This window comes from Fusarium mangiferae (genome assembly GCF_900044065.1).
Source record: "Fusarium mangiferae strain MRC7560 genome assembly, contig: FMAN_scaffold014, whole genome shotgun sequence".
Lineage (NCBI taxonomy): Eukaryota > Fungi > Ascomycota > Sordariomycetes > Hypocreales > Nectriaceae > Fusarium > Fusarium mangiferae.
The window spans coordinates 560,957-583,245 of record NW_024573934.1 but is presented as its reverse complement, the minus strand read 5'-3'; the positions used below and the strand labels follow the sequence as shown (position 1 = coordinate 583,245).

At 48.0% G+C, this 22,289-nt stretch overlaps 13 protein-coding genes across 13 annotated transcripts; 7 read left to right on the top strand and 6 right to left on the bottom strand.

Moving 5' to 3' along the window:
- Positions 1 to 518: 518 nt before the first annotated feature.
- On the top strand, positions 519 to 1,376 carry FMAN_15021 (uncharacterized protein; the record flags this gene model as incomplete). Its single annotated transcript, XM_041822651.1, has 1 exon — positions 519 to 1,376. The coding sequence occupies one exon, from the start codon at positions 519 to 521 to the stop codon at positions 1,374 to 1,376; it is 858 nt and encodes a 285-aa protein (XP_041688310.1).
- A 631-nt stretch (positions 1,377 to 2,007) lies between these two features.
- Positions 2,008 to 3,669, bottom strand: FMAN_15022 (uncharacterized protein; the record flags this gene model as incomplete). The annotated part of the gene is made up of 2 exons (XM_041822650.1): positions 2,008 to 3,547; positions 3,599 to 3,669. 2 exons carry the CDS (start codon positions 3,667 to 3,669, stop codon positions 2,008 to 2,010), a joined length of 1,611 nt encoding a protein of 536 aa, XP_041688309.1.
- Positions 3,670 to 4,306: 637 nt separating this feature from the next.
- Positions 4,307 to 5,227, top strand: FMAN_15023 (related to alcohol dehydrogenase homolog Bli-4; the record flags this gene model as incomplete). The annotated part of the gene is made up of 1 exon (XM_041822649.1): positions 4,307 to 5,227. One exon carries the CDS (start codon positions 4,307 to 4,309, stop codon positions 5,225 to 5,227), a length of 921 nt encoding a protein of 306 aa, XP_041688308.1.
- Positions 5,228 to 5,291: 64 nt separating this feature from the next.
- On the bottom strand, positions 5,292 to 6,137 carry FMAN_15024 (uncharacterized protein; the record flags this gene model as incomplete). The annotated part of the gene is made up of 2 exons (XM_041822648.1): positions 5,292 to 6,069; positions 6,115 to 6,137. The coding sequence occupies 2 exons, from the start codon at positions 6,135 to 6,137 to the stop codon at positions 5,292 to 5,294; spliced, it is 801 nt and encodes a 266-aa protein (XP_041688307.1).
- Positions 6,138 to 6,534: 397 nt separating this feature from the next.
- Positions 6,535 to 8,263, bottom strand: FMAN_15025 (uncharacterized protein; the record flags this gene model as incomplete). Its single annotated transcript, XM_041822647.1, has 6 exons — positions 6,535 to 6,704; positions 6,757 to 6,833; positions 6,888 to 7,507; positions 7,558 to 7,931; positions 7,990 to 8,137; positions 8,201 to 8,263. The coding sequence occupies 6 exons, from the start codon at positions 8,261 to 8,263 to the stop codon at positions 6,535 to 6,537; spliced, it is 1,452 nt and encodes a 483-aa protein (XP_041688306.1).
- A 519-nt stretch (positions 8,264 to 8,782) lies between these two features.
- Positions 8,783 to 10,782, bottom strand: FMAN_15026 (putative acyl esterases; the record flags this gene model as incomplete). Its single annotated transcript, XM_041822646.1, has 5 exons — positions 8,783 to 9,329; positions 9,385 to 9,779; positions 9,833 to 10,068; positions 10,126 to 10,539; positions 10,602 to 10,782. 5 exons carry the CDS (start codon positions 10,780 to 10,782, stop codon positions 8,783 to 8,785), a joined length of 1,773 nt encoding a protein of 590 aa, XP_041688305.1.
- Positions 10,783 to 11,205: 423 nt separating this feature from the next.
- FMAN_15027 (uncharacterized protein) lies at positions 11,206 to 11,724 on the top strand (the record flags this gene model as incomplete). The annotated part of the gene is made up of 2 exons (XM_041822644.1): positions 11,206 to 11,589; positions 11,647 to 11,724. The coding sequence occupies 2 exons, from the start codon at positions 11,206 to 11,208 to the stop codon at positions 11,722 to 11,724; spliced, it is 462 nt and encodes a 153-aa protein (XP_041688304.1).
- A 364-nt stretch (positions 11,725 to 12,088) lies between these two features.
- On the bottom strand, positions 12,089 to 13,072 carry FMAN_15028 (uncharacterized protein; the record flags this gene model as incomplete). Its single annotated transcript, XM_041822643.1, has 3 exons — positions 12,089 to 12,808; positions 12,859 to 12,989; positions 13,045 to 13,072. The coding sequence occupies 3 exons, from the start codon at positions 13,070 to 13,072 to the stop codon at positions 12,089 to 12,091; spliced, it is 879 nt and encodes a 292-aa protein (XP_041688303.1).
- A 393-nt stretch (positions 13,073 to 13,465) lies between these two features.
- FMAN_15029 (uncharacterized protein) lies at positions 13,466 to 15,193 on the top strand (the record flags this gene model as incomplete). Its single annotated transcript, XM_041822642.1, has 5 exons — positions 13,466 to 13,616; positions 13,676 to 14,483; positions 14,536 to 14,652; positions 14,710 to 14,831; positions 14,886 to 15,193. 5 exons carry the CDS (start codon positions 13,466 to 13,468, stop codon positions 15,191 to 15,193), a joined length of 1,506 nt encoding a protein of 501 aa, XP_041688302.1.
- A 737-nt stretch (positions 15,194 to 15,930) lies between these two features.
- Positions 15,931 to 16,490, top strand: FMAN_15030 (uncharacterized protein; the record flags this gene model as incomplete). The annotated part of the gene is made up of 2 exons (XM_041822641.1): positions 15,931 to 16,296; positions 16,365 to 16,490. 2 exons carry the CDS (start codon positions 15,931 to 15,933, stop codon positions 16,488 to 16,490), a joined length of 492 nt encoding a protein of 163 aa, XP_041688301.1.
- A 326-nt stretch (positions 16,491 to 16,816) lies between these two features.
- On the bottom strand, positions 16,817 to 17,333 carry FMAN_15031 (uncharacterized protein; the record flags this gene model as incomplete). The annotated part of the gene is made up of 3 exons (XM_041822640.1): positions 16,817 to 16,856; positions 16,915 to 17,173; positions 17,228 to 17,333. 3 exons carry the CDS (start codon positions 17,331 to 17,333, stop codon positions 16,817 to 16,819), a joined length of 405 nt encoding a protein of 134 aa, XP_041688300.1.
- A 590-nt stretch (positions 17,334 to 17,923) lies between these two features.
- FMAN_15032 (uncharacterized protein) lies at positions 17,924 to 19,439 on the top strand (the record flags this gene model as incomplete). The annotated part of the gene is made up of 6 exons (XM_041822639.1): positions 17,924 to 18,010; positions 18,064 to 18,234; positions 18,294 to 18,446; positions 18,507 to 18,587; positions 18,640 to 19,090; positions 19,141 to 19,439. The coding sequence occupies 6 exons, from the start codon at positions 17,924 to 17,926 to the stop codon at positions 19,437 to 19,439; spliced, it is 1,242 nt and encodes a 413-aa protein (XP_041688299.1).
- A 610-nt stretch (positions 19,440 to 20,049) lies between these two features.
- Positions 20,050 to 21,877, top strand: FMAN_15033 (uncharacterized protein; the record flags this gene model as incomplete). The annotated part of the gene is made up of 3 exons (XM_041822638.1): positions 20,050 to 20,225; positions 20,286 to 21,183; positions 21,236 to 21,877. 3 exons carry the CDS (start codon positions 20,050 to 20,052, stop codon positions 21,875 to 21,877), a joined length of 1,716 nt encoding a protein of 571 aa, XP_041688298.1.
- Positions 21,878 to 22,289: the final 412 nt, after the last annotated feature.

The window sequence follows — 22,289 nt, the reverse complement described above, 5'->3', positions numbered from 1 at the left end:
CTGACGGTACAGGAGGCACTTGTGAATGTGATTCGTCCGATAAGTACAATAGCAAGTTTTGCCCCCCTAAATAATTGCTTTTTAGATTATCCTGAGGTTTTTCAAATTACAGTAATTTAACCAGGCCGTTTTTCCTCTATAAGTTGCTCCTTTTAATAGACATTTTTATTAAATCGAAATTAAGCTAGATAAAACAATACCCTATAAAAGTCTTATAATATTAACTTGTCGGCTTTTGAGTTGCAAGAACTTCAGTACTAGGAATTTGCCACAAGTATTGCACTACCATATGAAGGATCACTCACCTAAAACTTAATTACATCATCACATTGCTTTTTAGGCATGAAGACCAGAAACGTGACTTTTTATTGCATCAGCGGCACGATTGCAGCAGGCCCCCTAAAAAATGAAGATCGTCAAGGAAAAAACATCTTTTCCGACCTTGGCCAAGGTATAAATACATGACATTAGAAATCTGAGAATCATTCTTCAAAAACTTCTGTACTCGTTCAGACAAGATGGCGATTGAGGAAGTACATCCCATGTCTCTCAGGCCAAAACCAACTTCTTGGCTTGAAAGCCTTCCAACCGAGGTTCTACAATCTATTTGCGCCCATTTCTGTCGGCACTGTCGGGGCGACGTTCTTATTACTCTCAAAAATCATCCATGGACCTATGAAACTACCTCAGATGGCAATATCATTGTGGCCAATGCTGAGCCTGCCCAAGATCTTTGTGCTCTGAGCCGCGTGTCACGTCGGCTCCGGGATGTCGCCCAACCAGTCTTGTATCACGAATTCCCTAATTTCGAACATCGTGAGAGGCGCTTAGAGCCATTCCTGATAGCCGTTGCGTCCCGACCCGACCTGGCAAGGGCAGTCAAGGTCATGGCTTGGAATTCAAACCTCGCAAACCATCTAGATATCGTCCGGGCCCGAAAGGGCTACCATCAAGGACTCAAAGCTCTGGGAATCGATGCGAACCAACTTTGGCGTGAGAGACGCGACGATCGTCTCCAGCTGAAACATCATAAAGCGTTGCACACATTCATTTTTGGGGACAGATACAATGATCCCCGTTCCTACAACTCGCATCTTTGGAGAGCTGCCTGCGCCGAGATCCTGATTCTACTCCTTGCTTTACTGCCCAACCTGACTACCTTTATAGCTGATGGCGACTGCGACATGTTTTTTTCGCCATCCGCCTTAAGAGTATATGGCGTCAATAGTATAAAGCTAAGGCAACTTCTGGCAACTCACCTCCCTCATGTAATTCTTGACGTGGCACCAGATCTGGAACATTTGGTAATCGGACACTTTAATCCACGCAATATTTACTCCCCTATATCGAGTAAGATACTTGGAGTGATAGGCTAATTGATGTCCGAGCAGGACTTCAAACTAGAGGAAGCACCCCCTTACAGACTGGATACCCGTGATCTAGAGAAAATCCTCACTTCTCGTGGTCAGCCTCTGCGGCACTTTTGGTTTGAGACATCCCGCATCAATACCAGAGTCGATATACCCCGCATCTCATTCAGCTATCTCGACAATTTCTGCACGACTCTCGAATCCCTTCATCTGGAATATAATGTTGACGCCCGTCTTTTCGGGTCGACAATGAGATCCCTGAAAAAGTTTACCAGTCTGAAAGAAATCTTCATCACCGCGAATCTGATCTATTCTATTCGAGAGGATGATGATCCGACGAGAGATGCGAACTCTCTTGTCAACTTCTTGCCTGATCAGATTGAGATCTTTACGGAAATTGACTGGACTCCACCGCCTTTTGAGCACCAACCCCTTGCACGTGGGTTCGATGGTTTGCTAGACGCTATGATACAAGGGTCATTTCCTAAATTGAGACGCGTCAGGTATGAGTCAAAGCGTTGGCGAAAGGTTAGAAAGATATATCGTCAAGTAGGTGACGTAATAGAGGCGGAGGACTCGATTTTGAGGAGGTAGAGACTGCTTGGGCTATATTTTGAATGTCGTCACAATTTAGAATTTATTTGAATGCCTTGACACTCTCCTGCAATATTGCTAATTGTCCGTTTTCTTGTGCCCTCCTATAACCCCATACGATGTCCCCCGTAGAGCTCTCGGGCGGGTCTATGAAAACGCCGGTAATCCTGTGTGACTCAGGTAAAATCGAAATAGGGGCATCTATGAGACTCTCTAAAGGATGGTCTTCAATAGGGGAGCATCCGTAGTACCCCTCCTCCTCGATTTGAATGACCCTGCAAGCAATTGCTGCAGCCAAGGGCCCATTCCATATTCCCTCCTGGTGCGACACAGGAAGAAGCAGCTTTAGAGCACGTCGTCGAGTCACCGGGCAGCGGCATTTTAGAATTGTGTAATATAGAGGCAATATGATACCCATATCGGCGCTGAAGCTGAACTTCTCAGTGCAGGCCCCGCAGATGATATCTGCAGCCATGACGGACGCAGCAGCCTCCAGGATATGATCAGAAAGACTGACAACGGAGTCGAAACTCGACTTGAACAGGTCGTAGGCGAGTTCATCGCTCGGGGCAAGACAGGTCCTAGCCATTACATATGCCATAACATGATGGATCCGGAGAAGTGTAAGCGGCAGCGACTCCTCTGAATCACTATTGGCAATATCTTCATAGGAGTGTTTGAAGAGGCTGAGCCAGCAATCGAGGTCTTTCTGGATGCGTCGCTGCTTTTGCAACATTGTAGTCGTGACTGAACAGGAAAGGGCCTGTAGCTGGCGAGCATCTGCTTCAAGTCGGTGTATTCTATTGAACAGTTCATCGAGGTGCAGCCTTGCTACAGCTAATGTAGGAAAGGATCGGCTTTGACCGCTAAGTGCGCCATCTTGAGTTACGATGGAAATATTCCGAGGGAATCGGTGGAACCTGGCTGAATAGACGTACAAGCGGAGGAATGCCTCCGTGACAACATCTTCTATTGACTCATTATGGGCCTTTAGCACAAGAGCACCGTCCCCCAGGCATGACTGCGAGTTGAGTAGAGGCAGCAAGTTCAATCCGTTCTGGAGGTGGTCGGCGCCTGTCTTGATATTACCGCGCATGAACTCGAGGCAGATGAAGATGAGACATGAGATGGCCACGATTCGGATTGATTCCTTATTTCCGGTAATCAGGTGATGTTGGAGCTGAAATATGGCCGCGTTGTAGTGCTGCAATGTAAAGCTCTCATTTTCAGGCATGCCTGCCGGCGAGAGCATTCCCGATTTATGGGCAGAGGCCAATGCCACTAGTGAGTATAGGACTGCATTCTCCTGGGTGCTGACCTGGAGAACGAGCTTATTCCAGAATTCAGACGCAAATATGCCGGGGATCTTCTTTCTTGCCCGGGTTACAAACCAATTGAAATATGACTGGGTATGTGTGTCTCGGGAGACTGAGCATGAGGGGTTCATGTGCTGAGAGGGACTTCTAGCTGTAGAGGGAAGTGGGTGTTTCGAATCCCAGACGCCATATCCGTCACATGCGCGGCCTGTACTAGAGCAGCGTAGACATACAGGGCGCCCCTCGTCACATTTGATGCGTCGAATTCTACAGCAGAAAAGATCAGCTGCTGATGCCGGGCACATCTGGTCAACTTACTTGCAAGTCCGACACCCTAACCTTGATCTTGTGGACCTTTTGCCTCCTCTAGAAGTTCTGATGGGATTCATTTCATTCGTGACTGACTCGGCTTATCAGATGCCGGGTTGCAAGGCGGCTCTGATGAATGAAGTGACGCGTTCACGTCGAGTGACAGTGATGAGGTGGAATTGAGCAAAAGCCATTCTACCGACCGTTCCCTTCGAACAACTACCGAGTGAACTTAGTCTAGGGTGGGCGCCCCGTATATGTCGAAGAAATGATTGGCCAGTTCGGCTATCACTCTTTATGATTGGTAGACATAACGCTTTCATTTTGACAGGGCATGCTCGGTCGAACCGGATCAGGTTAGCAATATTAACCTGGCTGGAAGCTGGCATCATTGGTCCATTCGCGTATCCTTTGACACGATTGGGTAGACGGCTTCAAAGTCCGGTATTTGATCATGATCTTCAAAAGGACATTATCAACCGCCTCAAAAGCCTTGCTTTAGTTGCGGAGTTATCGTTTGTCATCAACTAGACTCCGCAATTCCACTCCACGCAGATATCAATGGCATGGCTCTCATATTTTTATAAGAGTCGAGGGATCCCCGTGGGTAAGCTCAGAACCAGCCTACACTCCTCTTCAATATTGCAACTCTTGACTCACGAGTTCTTTCTTCCCCAATCCTCCCTTCTTCACTCGTCAATACCTGACCCATTCACTATGGGACATGGCAATTCCTTCGATCCCAATAGAGACATTCCCTCTCTGGAGGGTAAAGTTATCCTCATCACGGGCGGTAATGTTGGTCTTGGCAAGCAATCTGCACTAGATCTATCCAAACACCAGCCTTCCGAGCTCTGGATCGCTGCTCGCAGCGCCAAAAAGGCCGATGCAGTCATTACTGAGATCAAACAAACAAGTCCTGGCGTTCAGGTTCGGTTTCTCGAACTGGATCTAGCATCGTTTGCCTCCATCAAAACAGCCGCCGAGACCTTTCTTAGTTCCGTCTCTCGCCTCGATATTCTTATGCTTAATGCTGGTATCATGGCATGCCCCCCTGGTCAGACTATGGAGGGATATGAGGTGCAGTTTGGCACAAACCACATGGGGCATGCTCTACTGACCAAAATGCTCCTGCCACTCCTGACCCGCACTGCCTCGTCATCTCCCAGGAGTGATGTACGAGTCGTGAGCGTAAGCTCTGTTGCCCATAAGTTCGGCCCCTCAGGCGGCATTCAATTCGACACACTCAAGTCTACTGCGAGCGGAATGTCAACTAACGATCGCTATGGACAAAGCAAGCTCGCGAATATCCTCTTCATCAGGGAGCTTGCCGCGCACCACCCTGAGATTACCGCAGCGTCAATTCACCCTGGCACCGTCAAGACAGACTTGCAGAAGTCAAATGATGGGAGCTGGATGATCAATGTGTTTCAGAAGGTCGTTGTTCCACTCATTGGAGTCAGTGTAGAAGAAGGGGCCAAGTGTCAGTTGTGGGCGGCTACAGCTAAGGGAGTTCAGAGCGGAGAGTATTATGTTCCGGTTGGTATATCGGGAGGAGGGAGTCAGTTGTCTAAAGACAAAGCCTTGGCAAAGAAGTTATGGGACTGGACTGAGAAGGAGCTGGAGTCATATTTTTGATGAATTGTAGTTGACGTCTTTTACTTAGGATATCTAGAAAAACGACCAACTCACAATCTAATGCTCAATCATCCTCTGTCTCAAGCTTGTCGAAATTGGCCTTGACGACTACGTCGTAGAGTTTCATTACCTGACCAGCATCGAGTTTATCACCTGTTTTGCGACCCTCAACGGCGTGTTGGACAATGGCAGGACAATTGTCTTGCTTCATGGCCCAGTTGGCACCCTCTAACTTTGAGCAAAACTCCCCTGTGGCAATGTATCGCCAGCTTCGGCAAGCGTTCAGCACGCTGTTTGTTGACGTAGCTTCGTTTGCTTGGTGCCATGCGAGGGAGTCTGCCATTCCCTCAAGGACCCAGCGACGAGGAATGGCCCCAAAAGCCTCAGTGAGATCAGCACCATACAAGCAGCGGCCCAGTTGGCGTCCCGTGGCAATATCTAGCAGGAACCAGTGGCTTGATTCGTTTTCGGGGTTGAGGCTGATATGATCGGATTGGTGAGGCCCTGTGTTCAGATTGAGTTCGAAGGCGGGGTGGCGGCTCGCGGGATTCACCGAGCCTTGGGCATACACGACGAACTCGAGTTTCGTAGCCGGGCAAGGGAAGATTTTGTGGGTCAGACGAGAGATGATCGCTTCCTTTTCACTGGTTTCCAGTGGACTTTTGACGATCGCCTGCACGTCGAGGTCGCTGAGGCCGGGCTGATAGGCGTCATAGCTGGCTGAGCCGAAAAGGTATACACCGACCAATTGGTCTTTGAGATGGTCGGTGAGACGCTTGACCAGTTCGCTAAGGTATTCTTTCACGTGCTCCGGTAGGTTGCTTTCCATTATGACTCCAACGCTTGTTAGCATGTTTAGTTTTACATGTCATTTAAAGCGTACATACAGTGTTTGGGGGAGAACGGGCATAGTATGGATGCGCTAAAAGTTAGTGAACAAGGAGCAAGACTGTTTATTTACGCCAGTATATGGCGAAAAAAAATATTGTGACACTGTAGACCTTTGTTATTAGGTATCAGAGTCGCAAAGGGAGAAGTAAACCGCGTCCCACCAGTGCGGGGATGGAGAATATAAGCCTCAGGCACACAAAGAATAAGCATCATGAGGCACCAGCTCCATAGTCAAGGTACATATGTATGAGAGAAAGTCGAAACTTGTTTGATATAACTAGGAGAAGAAAACGAATTCTGAGTTTCATATCATGCTGAGTGTTTCTCCAATTCCCGAGATTTTTGAGTATCACCGAAACCCAACGGAGAACTCCTCACGCTACTCTGGACATGGCCAGAGAAAAAGAGACAAGTCATCACAGCGTAATGAGACACTTGTGAGACTTTGGAGCGATCAATGTGTAATTTTTCAACTCCATGTCGTCATTGGTCATTGATGCATGAACCTGGGCCCCTCGAAACTTGCGAAAGAAAGCTGCTGTAGTGACGCGAAGCTCCATGTAAGCGAGGTGAATACCAATGCAAACTATCCCATTTTAGAAACATCAAAATTTGGATGTGATCAGATAGGATCTTACTTCGAGGTCCTCCCCCAAACGGAATGTATGCATCTTGCATCTCAGCTGTTGGACTAAGCCAGCGATCTGGGTCAAACCTTGACAACCATGTTAGCGATCTTCCTTTAGGCGTTCTTGAGTTCACCCCTCACTTATATGGGTTTGGAAACACTTGAGGTAGTCGGTGCAAGGAGAATGCTTGCGTGAAAACGGTCGCGGTGTCAGGGATCATATAGCCACAAGCTTCCCAGCCGCCCTTTGGAACGTCCCTCTGGTGCGATCCGGATGCGGCTCCATACAGTCTCAAAGATTCCCTTACTACTGCATTTAAGTATGACAGTTTCACAAGGTCAGCATCTTTGAAGTCTGCAGAGAGCACTGATACGTCGTCCTCCAGTCGTGCACGTATCTCAGAGCTCTGTAAAACCGACCAGACTAGATATGTCAGTGTGTTAGAGGTAGTGTCTGTTCCCGTGATCATGAGTTCCGCTGCCTCTTGCTGCATCTCGAGATCTGTTAGGGCATTCTCTTTGTTCTTCGGATTCATGATCTTCTCGAAGAATATCGGGGTGTCAAGCGAGCCTGTCAGCTGAGCTAGTTGTAGACGGCGGATAGATTCTTCGCCGTATTTGAGGATTCGCTGAAACCTCTCTGAGAATCTCTTGACCTGAGGCAGTGGAAGCAAGAACATCAAGTCGAAGAATGGAGAGAGCTCGATCCTTTTGTTGACTGTGGGCATCACAGCCTGTAAATCCTCAACGTACTGACTTCTCTAAAGGCGAAAGGTCAGTAACGGTGATATCTGAGGGGCTGATGACATACTCTGCCTTGCTCAAGCATTCGAAAGGAACTACCGAAAGTTAAATCACCAATGATGTCAGTCGCCATGAAGCTGAACCACTTATGGCAGTCAGCATATCCCAAACTTCGATACTCCTTCTCCATCTGACTCATCGCCAAGTCTACTTTGGCACGGATCAAGGGCTCAAAAGCGGGCAGAGACGAGTTGCTCAAGGGGTGTGCAAGTAAGCGACGGCGGCGAGCGTGCTTTTCGCGATCTCTCATTCCCAGCATACCAGGACCAGTCTTGTCATACCAAGCTGACTTTTGAAAGCCACCAGATACCTTCTGTATGACTTTGACAGCATCAGGGTCGTTAATCCCAACATCTGTTGGGCTGATGCGGACAACAGGGCCTCAATAAATGTCATGTTAGCCCTCGGCACAGTTATGATCAGTGAAGGACTTCCTCACCATATTGCGTAAATAGAGAATCTATGTACTGCATGCGTCGGCCAGAAAGTGTGTGATATTTGACGACGAGGTTTGTCCACCGTCCTATAGCAGGCCCAGGTATCTTGGACAGGGGACCGTACAAAGCAGTCTTCACTTTTGCGACAGCCTGATAAGAGCCAGAATTAAAAATCAGACTCAAAGGGCAACGGAGTTTTCCAAGTAGACTTACATAATACAGTATCAAAGCTGTACACGCAACAAGGCAATAGGTCGCAAATGATTGAGACAACATTATGCCTATCAAGTGTTATACGATGTCACAGAAGTAATAGACGTAATGATAGATATGGGGGACAGATTCAAGTTCTTGTGACAGAAGGCTTACTCAACACCATTCGACCTTTGACCTTTTAAACCTCTATAGTGTTCTTTCTTATTCCCCGCACAGGGCCGGGAAGCTTTACGCCCACTCGGATCTGCTACTCCGAGTATATGAGGATTCGGCTTCTTGTGGGGTAATGGCCGGGCTTGACTCTTACATGATCGTGGCATTATGGATCACAAAAGCCCGTCGGTCTTTAGAGATCGGGGTTTTCGTGAGGAGTCCCGAGGTTTTGACTGCCACGAGGTAATCTAGAGCGGTTGAACAGGATACGTTTACATATACACTTGTGGTATTGGGTAAAGTTAAAGCCTCTCAGGATCTTAACAACATAGCTGATTATTGATCACACGATAACCCTTGAGATTTGGACCATGGGGCATAGTGTATATATCCAGTGAATCGGAGACTTGACTGTCTATGGTCTATCTATCTCTGTGCGTCGATAATAGGAAGTGTAATCCAGCTAGCCTCGCCACCGACAGTGATAATGTTCTTTCCATCGAAGATCTTAGCATCCCGATCATCCGGATGTTCATGAGAGAACTTTCCTACACCCTGAGTGTCGTGACCAGCAATCTCCAGCACCAATGTTTCTTCAGGTTCAAGGACCACATTTGTAGGCCAAACCTCAACATCCACAGCATCCTTCTGATTCTCCTCAACTGGCTGCACGTCAGATGAGTAGTAGTTACGGTAAGGCAAATATTCCTTGTGCAATCTGTTGCCCTCATCTACTTTGCGAAGGGAAACTCGCTGCCAGCCCTTCACGATGGGAACGGGATCGCCCATTGTGCCGGTGTAGAAGACCTCTTCACCCTTGGCGTTGATCTTGCGCAGGGTAATGAACAGATCAATGTCTGATGGGGTACTGGCGTCAGCGGACTTTCGGCTTGCAGCTACAGTTAAATGGGCGACGATATGACCAGTGATCTCCAGAGTAGAAGCAGTCTTGTATGCAAATTTAATGGGCTCGCTGTGGATGTATTAGCGTCCTGGACTTCTTGATTTGCTCAGAGGATATGACTTACCCATTCAAAGCATCATATTCGATCGTGCTGATGCCCTGTGACGGCTTCGTGCTCAATGACTTGTCGGAAGTCAGGTAAAACTTCGTGTAGTTGGTCCCAGGCAACGGCCAATCTGCCTCATCTCTAGTCGGGAATCCTCGTTCGCGTTCAGGGTCATCAACCCCAGCCTCACCCTTTCGCAACGTGAGACGAACCCGTGGCTGCTTCCCAGACTTCCAGCCATCTGCATCGTCGTCCTTCAGAAAAGAGTTGAAAAAAGACAACTGTAGCTCAGCCGACTCGGGGTAATAAAAGGGCAAGTCATGTCTTCCAACGATGAAGTGGAGAAACTTGTACTTGGAGCTCGCACGGATCCAACCGAGGACGTTTCCTCGAAGATGAAGTAAGATGCCTCCCTAATTGTCATGTTAGAATAATAGTAAAATCTCCCGAGAATTTTAGGACTTACCCAATTGGCGACACTGAGCAGGGGAACCTCAATTGCCTCGACATCAAAGTCTCGAGTACGGTAATACTCCTCGTCGCGAAACTTGTGCACAGCAGTGTCTACTGTCTGGTCTCGGCGGTTCTTGAGTAAGGTCACCTCGTCAAGGTCACCTGCAAGAGTATCCTCGCCCCAATTCCTGGCGCTTCGACCAGGCTTACCATACTGATTGGGACTCACTCCGTTATTCCACCAGAAATCTGGATTAAACGATCGTCAGCAATGCCGGGTAAACGGAATTCATGTCGGCAGCTTACCAATGAACCTGTCTGAAAGAATACCTCCATGTCTTACTCGATCCCGGTAGTAATCACTCATACCCTCCCAGGGGATAATAGCAGCCAGTCCCTTCGGCTTTCTTGCAGCGACTCTCCACTGCGTACCGGCATAGTAGCTGATCCCTAGAAGACCAACTTTACCTGATGACCACTCTTGTTCGGCTGCCCACTCGATGACATCAAAGAAGGCTTCACTTGTACCGCGAGACATAGTATCAAGAAGCCCAGGACTTTGGCCAGCTCCTCTCTCATCAACTCTCACCACGATGTAACCCTTGCTCGTCCAGTAAGCGGGGTCAGGCGTCTCCCAAGCTGCATGTGTGGACTTCATGTCAGGATTGAGCTGATCCCAGCTTTTCTTATAGAATATCTCATATCGAACGTCTTTTCCGTCTGAATTTCCATGTTAGCATCGAGACAAGACGCACTGTAGGTCTTGTTGCGTATTCACGTACAAGGGCCATACGTGGCGATAACAGGGTATGTCTTGTCCCCAAAGGGAGCTGCGTCTTTAGGAAGAAAGACGTTTGCTCGAAGCAGGCCCTTCTCATATGTCTTGAGCGGGATGTCAATATTCTTCATAAAGACATAAGGAAAGCTATCCTTGTCGACAGTTAGGTACTTGTTCTCAGCCATAGTGACGGATCTTCAGATGAGATTGAATTTAATGACTGATGCTACCAGCCTCACTGAAATGAATCCATGTATTTGGTTACTTATTATTGAATGCTTAATTGGATTTCTTCGTCAAATTGCTTTTACCAATTGGGCACTCGATTGCGTGCTACCGGAGCTATCTCCGTAAATACCGATGACTGGACTGTGGCATGGGTAATGTGGTCCCGAACCGACGCTCCTCCTGAACAAGCTGCAATGAAAGCGCGAAACCTAAACCATTATCCTTGCATTCTTAGAAGGCCGTCGTCTGTTTGAGCTCGGAACTTTGGGGAAAGCTAAGCTCCGTTGGTAGAAATGATTAAGTGTGTTTACCAACGCGCATCCCCTTAGTAGACTTGAGATCAACGTCTTCAGTATTATCACAGCCAGCACCATCGTACCATGTCTACCACTCAAACATCCACCATGAACACTCGTGACAGCCATTTACGGCTACAACCTGATTCTTCTGTAGAGGATGTGTTGCAGGATTACAAGATCCATCACTCATCCCACCAACCAGACGAGCAGCAGACCAACGATGGCAATGTCGTGCTAGTCGCAGGCATCCCTCGAGAGGCCCAACCTCGCGATTTCGACTCTTCTCTAGCTCCCCATCCCACGGTTGCGTATCCAGTATCGAACCCAAGATGGTGGACCGACACGTTCAGGCGCGTTCCGGACTATAGACCTATCAACCAGCATCTCGATCTCAACGAGAGACGTCAAATGCTCTTGTTTACGATCGTCGGTGGCATTATGGTTAGAGGGTGCTGGCTCATGTCTGTAAGTGATAGTTGCGTATACGATGGTTGTCACACACTCACTGACCATTCTTTGCAGGTCTGGGCGCAAGTCTGGAGAAACACAGCTGGGAGGGTAACGGACATCGGTCTCTCAAAGGTCGGAGGAGAGTGGTAGACAAGCCAAGATTTCGGATGGGGGAAGAGTCGTGATGGTATATATGCATTTATTATCAAATCGCAAAGAACATTGTGCAGTCCATTAGAAAAGGTTAGACATTCTCAGACAGTGAGCGTGTGAGGTCGATGATGTAAGCATCAGCTGTCTGTCCGATTAATCTACGCAGACTGTTCATGATGTAGGGTTTCACTTATGGCAATGCTTTCGGCATTCAGGTACGCTGGAATGAGCTCACTAAACGACGTCATTGCCTAATGTTGAAGGATCTGTTCTCCGCGTCAAAATGTCTATAACCATGGGGATGACTGCCTAGTCGAGGTAATGGTGTTATGTTTAGTGTTCTATCTACAGAGCTGTTTTTCTACGAGGAATCGTCCCAGTCGCCAAGTTGATACTGACTATTACACATATTCACAAGCTCCCAGCATTCACCGAGGAACCGATTCGGACCTTGATCTTCATGGCTACCGGCCGCGCCAGCAGCAAACAGAGTCGCCATGTAGTGGTCATCAGTTCCATGCGCCTCCTTATACCGCGGGTGTTTCATCAACCTGGTAACGGCTCTTCGCAAAGCAGGCCCCGTGTTCTGCGTAACAGCATCTTCCAGCGCCTGTCTGAACTCCAGAGCAAAGTCTCCAGGTGGCACGGGCTGCGCAAAGTTGTCTCGATAGGTGAGCATCTGATACCAATGGTTCCGATACAAGTTATGCACGGATCCGCCACTGCCTATTATGAGCGTGTCCTCGTATCGTAACGGTCGTAGAGCAGCTCCGATCTTTGTGTGTAGGTGCGGGTCGTATCGTGCGTTCATCGACACAATGGTAGTAGGGAGAGGGATGCAATGGGGAAACATGCGAATGACGATCAGGAAGGTATCGTGAACCCATTCGAACTTGGGGTCGGCTTGAGCGTTGATCCCAGCTCCTCGCAACATATCGATGACGCGTTGTCCTCCTTCGAGATCTGCCACCATTTTGTATGGCATGTATCGAGCTTCTGTGACACTGCCCACGGGGTCTTTCTTCGCGTCGGGGTTCATGCTCACTCGTACTGTATCGTAAGGAGAGTCCCAGTGAGCGCCCTAACTCATGTTAGCTCTTATCGTCTTCTCGCCAGGTTTTTCCAACGAACCATCATGACAATACGCTTGACTCCACGCCGTAGGCATTCGTTACCAATACCTTCCCAAATTCTAGCTGGCTCCGACTCTTCTCCCAGCATCATGGTAGATCCATGAGCAAACAAAAAGACCGGAGTCGGCTCTTGAGCGCTATTGTTAGACCCATTGCAGCTTTTCTGGCCTTGAATAAGACTCACTCTTTTTCTGAGCTGGTATGCTACCCATGATGGCTGTGAAGGTGCTTTCTCTGTTGATTTACTGTAGATTTCGAATCAAGACGTCGTGGCCGCTTCGGACTAATCTAATGGAATCGAATTTTATTTCTTATTTGTCCGAATCCCCGAAACATCCGTATATTTGTTATTACATGGAAGACCTATAGAGAAACGGTTCGGAATATGTTACACTGCGGACTACGATACGACTCTAGTGTTCAGTCCCGTGTGGAGCCGAGCCGAAGCCCCTGTATCAGAACGGAAGCCTCGGTCATGATTCTACCGAAACACGTCGACGTCGCGTAGACTAAATGTGTTTATTTTTATATTGGAATTTACTTGAAGAGCTGCCAATTGAGCTGTCAAGAGCTTTATCAACAAGAATCGGACAAGCGCTGTAACAATGGCCTCAGCATTGGATCAATATCGTACCGTCAGTGCAGCATGGGCGGAGGGTCGACTCGAGAATGTGCTACAGCGACAGAAAGAGCTTGCTTTGCTACATGCCAACATCAAAAGCTCCTCTACGAATGTGATCAAGGCCATATGCGATGGTGAGCGCTTCTAATACATACTTTGCGGGTAGGTTGGTAGACTAACAAATTTGCGACAGATCTCCAAACCTCGAAAGCAAGCGCAGCTGATGAACTCCAATTGGCCCTCGATTCGATCAAACGTCTCTACGACGACCTAGACTTTCCGATTACATTGGCCAAGGAGAAGCAGGTCAAGAAGGGGGCCAGCTCATCCAGCAACTTGATACCTCTGGGTCCCGTTCTTATTGATCCCTCTCCCTACTCGCCGTTTCTCAGCGTAATTGCGCCGCTTGCTGCTGCTGTCGCGACGGGAAGCACCGCTATTGTATTAGCCACCTCGGCGTTCGATAACCTCAATACCGAGCTTCGCACCTTGATCAACAAGAGTTTGGACGTCGAAGCTTTTGCTATAACAGAGAGTGGCTCAGCCGATATACGTCGACAGCTCAGCAAACAGCACTTTGGCGCTGCTGCCCTTCAGAACTTGTTTCTGCGTGACGACCTCTTCGCGTCTCTTTACAAGACGAATCCATTGATCAGAGTTCTTTCACCGCCCTCTGGAATCCCAGCTGCATTTGTTGATCGCTCTGTTCAAGATCTGGAAGCTGTCGCGAGTCACCTTCTTGCCTCAGGCTACCGAACATCTCGTCATAATCCTTTGCGAACGCCGCGTCTTGTTTTTGTCGACGAAATACACATTTTGCAGCTTTGCAAGCTCATACGTGCAGGCGCTGGTGCGGATGCATCACTGTTCTTCGGCAACGACGGAGACGAAGCTCAGGCTCTCGATAAGTTTCTTACATCCAAATTTCCGAACTCGAAACGGAACTTGCCCAAACATGTATCCGGTCGTCTGCCTGCTGTCATCGTATTAGACAATTCCGAGTATGTCTTTCGTTGAAATTCTACGTATTGTATATGACTAACTCTTTATCAGTGCCATTGTAGCCGAACACGTCCAAAAGGCTGCGGAATTGCTTGCACACAGCGACAACGGTCTTCTACTGGTTCCAATACGAAGTTTGGACCATGGCATCGATATTGCCGGCAAGATGTATGTCTTGGAGTGATCGACAATGTCTGTGATTATGAACTAACAAATTGATACCAGTAACGGAAACAACCCTTCTCAGGCAACGTATATCTTTGCATCCTCTGAGGCTTCTTCCTACGTCGCCATGTTCACGAACACACTTCAGGTGTTCATTAATACCATACCTCAATGGTCACTAGGTAAGATCTGAGACGAACCTGATGGCGCATGCCGCTAATGTCTGATTCGTACAGCCACTGTTGCGCCCTCAACTCCTTTTGTTGAGAGTCGTTTGCTGTACTGCAGAGAAGACTTTTCTGTCAACAAACCAATCTTGCAGGAGTCGGTCCACCATGTTGATTCCTTCAGTGCAGAAAAACAGTCTGCTTGGTCACTCGTGTCTCATCACTTGCAACTGGGTAAGATCAAACAGCATAAAGGTGGAAGACTCAGCTATTTTGAGCGAGGTTTGCTGGTCGGACTGGCTTTATCGTTAATTGCTGTTTCGGGTACGGGAATTGGCATTTATCGAGGTATTCTACATTTTGGCAAGCGGTCTTGATTTGACAAGGGAGGTTGGTCCGTGGCATTTTTTCAATCAACATCATGTGTTCATCCCGTGCAGATCTTGAACCACTGAGTGAAAGACTCTTCACTGTGCAATGAATAAACGAATAAAGAAACATCCGGATTCTTTACTTAGTGCTCTACATAATTGATAAGTCTTCTCGTGCCAGTAGGGTTTCGTGGCTGTCTGAAGGCAAGAATAAACTAGACTGCTGTAGGGTGAGCGTCCACGTTACTCCATTGCATGACCATCCAACCCCGAAGATTTTCTCCACTAGCGGAAATCTTCCGTCACGGAATCAGCACCACTTCAACAGCCCCACACAACTGTACCGCATGAAAGCTGGATGATTGAGTTTCAAAGACTCCATATGCCTATTTGACACGTTTGCATCCACGAGAAAGCCTCAAGCTACTTTTGGCCCCAAGTCCCGTAAGCGCGCATTGTTGCGTCTGCATCATCTCTTCAAATGTTTCCCGGTGTACTCCGTCTGAGTCCAAGAGCTCCACAAGGCGACGTTACAGCATGCACCCTGCTAATGGGCTGAGCTCGTGGGGCCGCGTGGGCGAGCCGGTCACCAGAGCTTGCTTTATGTTACGACGCGCCGGGATCACAGCGCTACGCTTTTAACCTGAGAATTATCGTGATTCGGCCTCTTATACTACTTGTTTACCGCGCCACTTATAAGGAAGATCAACAAGCGCTATTCACAGAACCTCAGTTTCAGCACCATGGGTCTCAACGCTGGCAGTTCTCTGAGAAGGGTCGTTACCCACCACAAGGACGAGAACTCTGCAATCCTATCAGATGAAGAGCTCAAACTCGTCTCTGGTTTTGGAAGCAACGCCGTCACCATCTGGAGAAACGACAAGTACCCAGCTGAGCTGGTTGACAAAGATCCAGTTGGCACTGATCCAGTAATCTATACGCCCGGCTCACTTATTCGAGTCGTCGACTTTCCGCCCAATTCCTCAGGACACAATCATAGAACTGCATCGCTTGACTATGGAATTGTGTTTGAGGGTGAGCTAGAGATGGTGTTGGCAGATGGTTCTAAGACTATTGTTCGTGCAGGCGATATCATTGTGCAACAGGCGGTAAGTAATGTACCTCCAGTTTATTTGAGAAGATGCTGACATAGTAAATCTGCAAGACGCTGCATCAGTGGAACAATTTGACGGATAGGCCAGCGCGTCTCATCTTTGTGTTGCTCCCATCTGAGAAAACTGTCAATGGCGTCAACGTATCAGAGACTGGCGTGCCTGAGAAATATCTCCCGAAGATATCATAGAGAATTAGATCATGCACGTAGCTAGAAATTTTCAGTTAACATAGATATAACCCATCTTATAGGAGAGGAGATCTTAGAAAATTAAGAACATTCACAATTACATCAATAGTAGCTTTAAGGTAGCCTTCCAATTGCTACTCAACTCAACATCAAGCTAGGTTTCTTTATCTACATTACTGACTGTTCTATTGCATACTCAGTCTGAGCTTATTTTTCATTTAATCGGTTGAATTCTCTACAATTCTTGCAGTTTGCAGGGAACGTCAAGCCTCATGGCTTTATAAATCTGAGATTTTCAAGCTAACGGTACGAGACATATCTATAGACTACTGAGGGTTCTTTTCAATGACACGAGTAACAAGGTCACTAGTGAACTCTTTATTAGTATTTTTCTCCTTGAAGCTCAAGTTTAGTTTCAACTTACGTGTCCATGTATGCCCTCACAGTTGCGATCTTGCCGCTATCATTGAAGCCCAGTACCCAGGTATATTCATTGGGAAAAGGATCGCCGCTCTTAGTCTCGGTATTAACGGCCTTGAGCTCCACTGCAGCTTGATTGCCCTCGATGATGATGTTCTGAACGACGAGATGAAGGGGACCTGCCCAGGTAGATGACAAAGCCCTTGTTCCCTGTTGGAACTCCTCAATGGACCTGTAGCGGCCAGAAACCTTGCAGTGGGTACCTGTAATATTGTGAGCAAGAATTGAACAGAAGTTATGACATTGGGGGGCTGTACCCTTTACGGTCCAGTCGACATTGGGTTCGACGTGGGGCCAGAAGCTGGCCATATCGCCTTTGCTAGGGCCTGCGAAGATATTTCGGACGTGCTCGTGGGTAACCATCTTGTCAGTTTTAGTAGCGATCAACTGGAGATTGAGTGTGAAACAGGATGGAATGTGCTTGTTTCGCCAGAGAGACAACTGTTTCTACGGTATCCTGATTTTTAACATGTTTCCAATGTGGGGTTGGCGATACAGCCCCTAACGTTGCAATGGAATTATGCTCTTAATTCCGCTTTCTCGGTCATGGGGTTCGCTTTTCCAAGAGTTGTCATGGCCGTGTGGAGAGGGCCCAAAAACACAGAGTGAGTCCGGGTTCCCCGCGTTGTGGCGTCCAACGTGGGGAAGTTCCCATCCGTGGAGCCGAGATGGAGCTGTGAGATGTTTGCTCTACGGGAGGAGTCTCGGGGGCTTCTTTCCGAGCTGACTAGGAGGAAAAGAGCGACTGGTGCAGATGGTAATGGATGATGGCTTGGGAAATGATGCTAACAGTTGTGATGGGTGTCTAGAAGAGGGAAAGGAGTCGGCTACGGTCTAAGCGTCAGCAGGTTTAGTCTTAGAATAATTTCAGCTTATAACGATGGTCTCCCAGTTTGCCCTAAAGGGGAAAATTTGGTCTTTGAACAAATCTGATATCTCCGGTCACTGTGAATATGCCTCTCAAAGTTATAATTGCTGGTGCAGGTTTGGGCGGCCTGGGTGCCGCTATCGCCATGGCCCGCGCTGGCCATAACGTAGAGGTACAGTTTTGTAGCCTGTGTTTTCACGGCCCATTGGAAACTCACACAATTAGGTTTTCGAACAGTCACGATTCCTTAACGAGATCGGTGCCGCGATTCACATTGCACCCAATGCAACCAGGGTGCTCAAGTCCTGGGACATCGACTTTGCCGAGCTACAAGCCGTCCTATGCAACGCCATCAAGGTCTATGACCATACGGGAAAGCTGATATTCGTTCCCGTGGTAAGTTGTTATGAGGAAATTGTCTTTACGTTTATGCTAACGGTTTGATCTTTATGAAGAAACTGGAAGAATTGCAAAAGAGTATCGGCACCAAGGATGAATGGCTCCTCACACATCGAGTTGATCTGCACAGTACTTTGCGAAAGGCTGCCACGGAAAATACATTCGCAGGTAGCATCAAAATTCACACCGCGAGCAAGGTTGTCAAAGCAGTATGTACATGCTTGAGGATGCTAGAGACTGTTTCAGTTCGACTGACTGATAATCTCAAGGACGCAGAGACAGCAGAGATTACTTTAGCAGACGGTGTCAAACACAAAGGAGACCTGTTGATTGGAGCAGACGGCGTCCATGTGAGCTTAGGATTAGCTATGACCGTCAAGAACTGGACTAATGCTGTTACAGTCCAAAGTTGTTTCCGCCGTCGCGGGCAGACCGCCTGTGCGTATTAGTACGAAACAAAACACATTCCGATTCCTGGTACCCATCGACAAGCTCATGGCCAACCCCATTACTGGACCATTTTTCGGAAAGCTTGGTTTTGACTGCCAACATGTCTTTACCACAAGGGATCGCAGAATGGTGGTCTACCCATGCCGAAACGGCAAACTGCTCAACATCGTTGCTATGCATCCGGCTGAGGATGCCGGTCTCGATTCTGAATCCTCGTGGCTCGCCGGGGGGAGAGTGGAAGATTTACTTGACGTCTATAAAGATTTCGGGCCTGAGCTTATTGAGATGTGCAGGATTGGCGAAGACCTGAAGCTGTGGAGCTTGGCCACCAGAGATCCCCCTACCAAGTTCTACAAGGGCAGAACTGTCCTGCTGGGTGATGCAGCTCATCCTATGCTCCCTCGTGCGTTTATTCATACCTACCATCATGAAGAGGAACTAACAATGATTCAGACCAAGGGCAAGGTGGAGCGCAATCGTTCGAGGATGCCGCAGCTCTCGGGGTCTTGTTTCCTGCCGACACGACATTGGACGATGTACCTAAGCGACTGGAACTTTACAACAAGCTCCGCTATCCGCGGTCTGTGACTGTCATGTTCATGTCAAAGATCAATGATGAGAGGCGTGGCGAGATGATGGACGATCTTCGCAAATTTGTCCCCGATGCGGAACTGCCTCCCAATATCTTCCCCTATTTGTGGAATAACTTTGTGCTTGACGATGCGCAAAAGGCTCTTGCGGCAGCGGCTTGATCATGAGTGGTGTTCGGGTAGCAAGGAAAAGGTCCATAGCAAACTGAATCAATAGTGTCATTCGCATGATTGTATAGTCTTTAGTTTTATGCAATGATTATAAACCCTCAAGCCTGTCTAACAAAGGTCTTAACTGCAAGATTGTATTGTTGCATAGTCCATCAACATCGCTACGTATCATCCACTCCCATTTGCGGCATTTACGAAGACGGACAATCGTTATGTCGCCACATGTTCTCTTAAAACGACAACTACAGTATGTTGCGATATACGTCACTACCAGTGAAGTCCCAAACCCAAAAAGGCTCTCATTAGAAACGATGGAAGACGACCCGCTGCTTACAAATGCCGGGTGTGCGGCGGACCATTATGGTTGATATCGGAGCCGACCCCACCGGACCGGAACGTCATAGCACACGCAAAGCCTCCAGGGAGACGGTGTGGAATTTCCATGGCCTTGTGGGCGCTAAGACAGTTGATAATCGAGTGGTTGACAACGCATACTTATCACGCAAGATGTACTAAGGCATACAGTCAGTGTTGTATTCAATTTTCATCGTCTATACTTCCAAACGTCTAGATCTTGATCTTCATACGATTATCGCTTGCAATGACAGTTACAGCGCAGCAACTTGACGAGACTTTGTCATCTGCCAATTTGGCCAAGGACAAGTTCACACCCATTGACCACTCCAACATCCCATTTGAGGAGGAAGAATGGCCCGTCATAATAATTGGTTCTAGCATGGTTGGAAAGACACTTGGTCTTCTCCTTGGTTATCATGGGTAGGCTATAACACTTGACGGCCCACATACCGGAAGGATACGAGCTAATACCGATTTCAGCATCAAGTCAGTCTCGTTTGATCGTCATTCCAAAGCCGGTGCTCATCCGCGAGCCGCAGGCATCAACTTTCGCACCAGCGAGATCCTCCGCCAATTGGGCTTAGAAGAGTTCACTCTGGAGCAGAGCGGTAAAGAGTTCGATCTCAACGCCGGTATGCTGATTGTCGAAAAGCTTGTGGGCGGAAAAGTTATCAAACACCTTCAAGAGCATGATCCTGTGCACGTCAGAAGCTTTACTCCCTCCAACTGGGTGTGGATATCGCAGAGAATGTTTGAACCAATTCTGGGCCAGAATGCCGAAAAGTTCAACAGTGAACAGCGTCATGGCCACCAAGTCCTTCTTTACGAGGAACATGACGATGATGTTATCGTCGTCGTCAAGGATCTGACCACTGGCGATATCAAGAAGTACAAGACGCCGTATGTGGTTGCATGCGATGGCAATAGAAGCCCAACCCGTCAAAACGAGGGTATCAGCTGGGATGGGCCAGGTATTCTTCGAAACAGTCTTGGGGTCAGCTTCAAGTCAGATTTAAGTCCCTTTATCGGGAAGAGAATGGTCCACGGAGTGGTCTATGTGGCGAATAAAGACATCGGAGGAGGTTTCAGACTGGAGAACGAGGGGAAGCAAGGCATTATCATGGTTAACAATGTTGGTTCCAAGACCAGCTTCGAGCCTGGGACCGTTACAGCGGAAGATGCCAAACAATACTTTTATCAGCTGTCTGGCTTGACTTCTGACCAGGTGGATCCGCAAATCGTGTCGATGAATTACTGGACTATGGCAGCATATACCGCTGGACGCTTTGAGAGCAAGGGTGGCCGTGTCTTCCTTGCCGGAGACGCCGCGCATACTATGCCGCCCACTGGAGGCTTGGGAGGGAATACCGGAATAGCTGTTAGTTGGCCTGCTCATTTCTTGCATACATTGCTAACATCAACTGCTATAGGATGCTCATAATCTTGCATGGAAGTTGGCATATGTCTTATCCGGAAAGGCAGCCCATTCACTACTTGCAACGTACAACATCGAGCGACAACCCATCGACGAGTTTACTGTTAATCAGGCATATAATCGATTCCAAAACAGGATTGTCATGCAGCAGCCTCCAGCTTCAGAGGCCCCAGATGAATCTATTGAGCTGGGCTTCAGGTATCCTCGGGGCGGAGCATTTGTCCCAGAGGAAAAGTACCCGACTCCCAAGGAGCTCTATGACGATCCGGCTTTACCCTCAGCAGTCCCTGGTTCTCGATTCCCTCACTCCTACCTCGAATATGAGAGTTCATCTGGTAAAACTATCTCGACAATCGACTTGGTAAAGAGAAACCTTGTTCTCGTCACGATAGACCCAGACTCCCCTTGGATTACCGCCGCCGGCAAAGCGCCAATTGAGATTGATGCTTATACTTTGAACGCCACATCATCCCCGTATAGAGACACGAATGGCGATGTTGAGAAGAAATGTCGTCTGAAGCCGGGCGAGGCGATCTTGGTGCGGCCTGATGGCTTCATCGCTTGGCGAGGCACGAAGACTGATGGTGGACATGACAAGCAGTTGAAGGATGGAATCAATGCAGTTCTGGGAAAGTGAACTGATCTTAGTGGGAGGACTAGCATATGCCATAGACACAGCTTTTTGTAACGCAGTCAGATCATAATTTAAACAGTATTCCTATGAAAAAGTCTCAGAGTCGCCCTCTACGTTTGTGCTACTAGGAGGAGAGCTGTTACATTACAGATCGTGAAATAGCCTTTTATGCGACGGTTCACAATTGAATGGTTCATCGTATTCTTGGGTTTAACATGTATATGGCTTATCTACTTAAGCCTTTCTTACTCTAAACATCATATAAATAGGCGCCACATTGGCCCAATAAAGCTCTCCATGGGCACACATGCTAATTCAAGTGATCATCAACGAATACACTTTTCAGCTTCGTGGGCTGCACCGCAAAATGCTGGGTTGGGTAAAGCTTCAAACAAGCACGGTGATTTCCATTCAG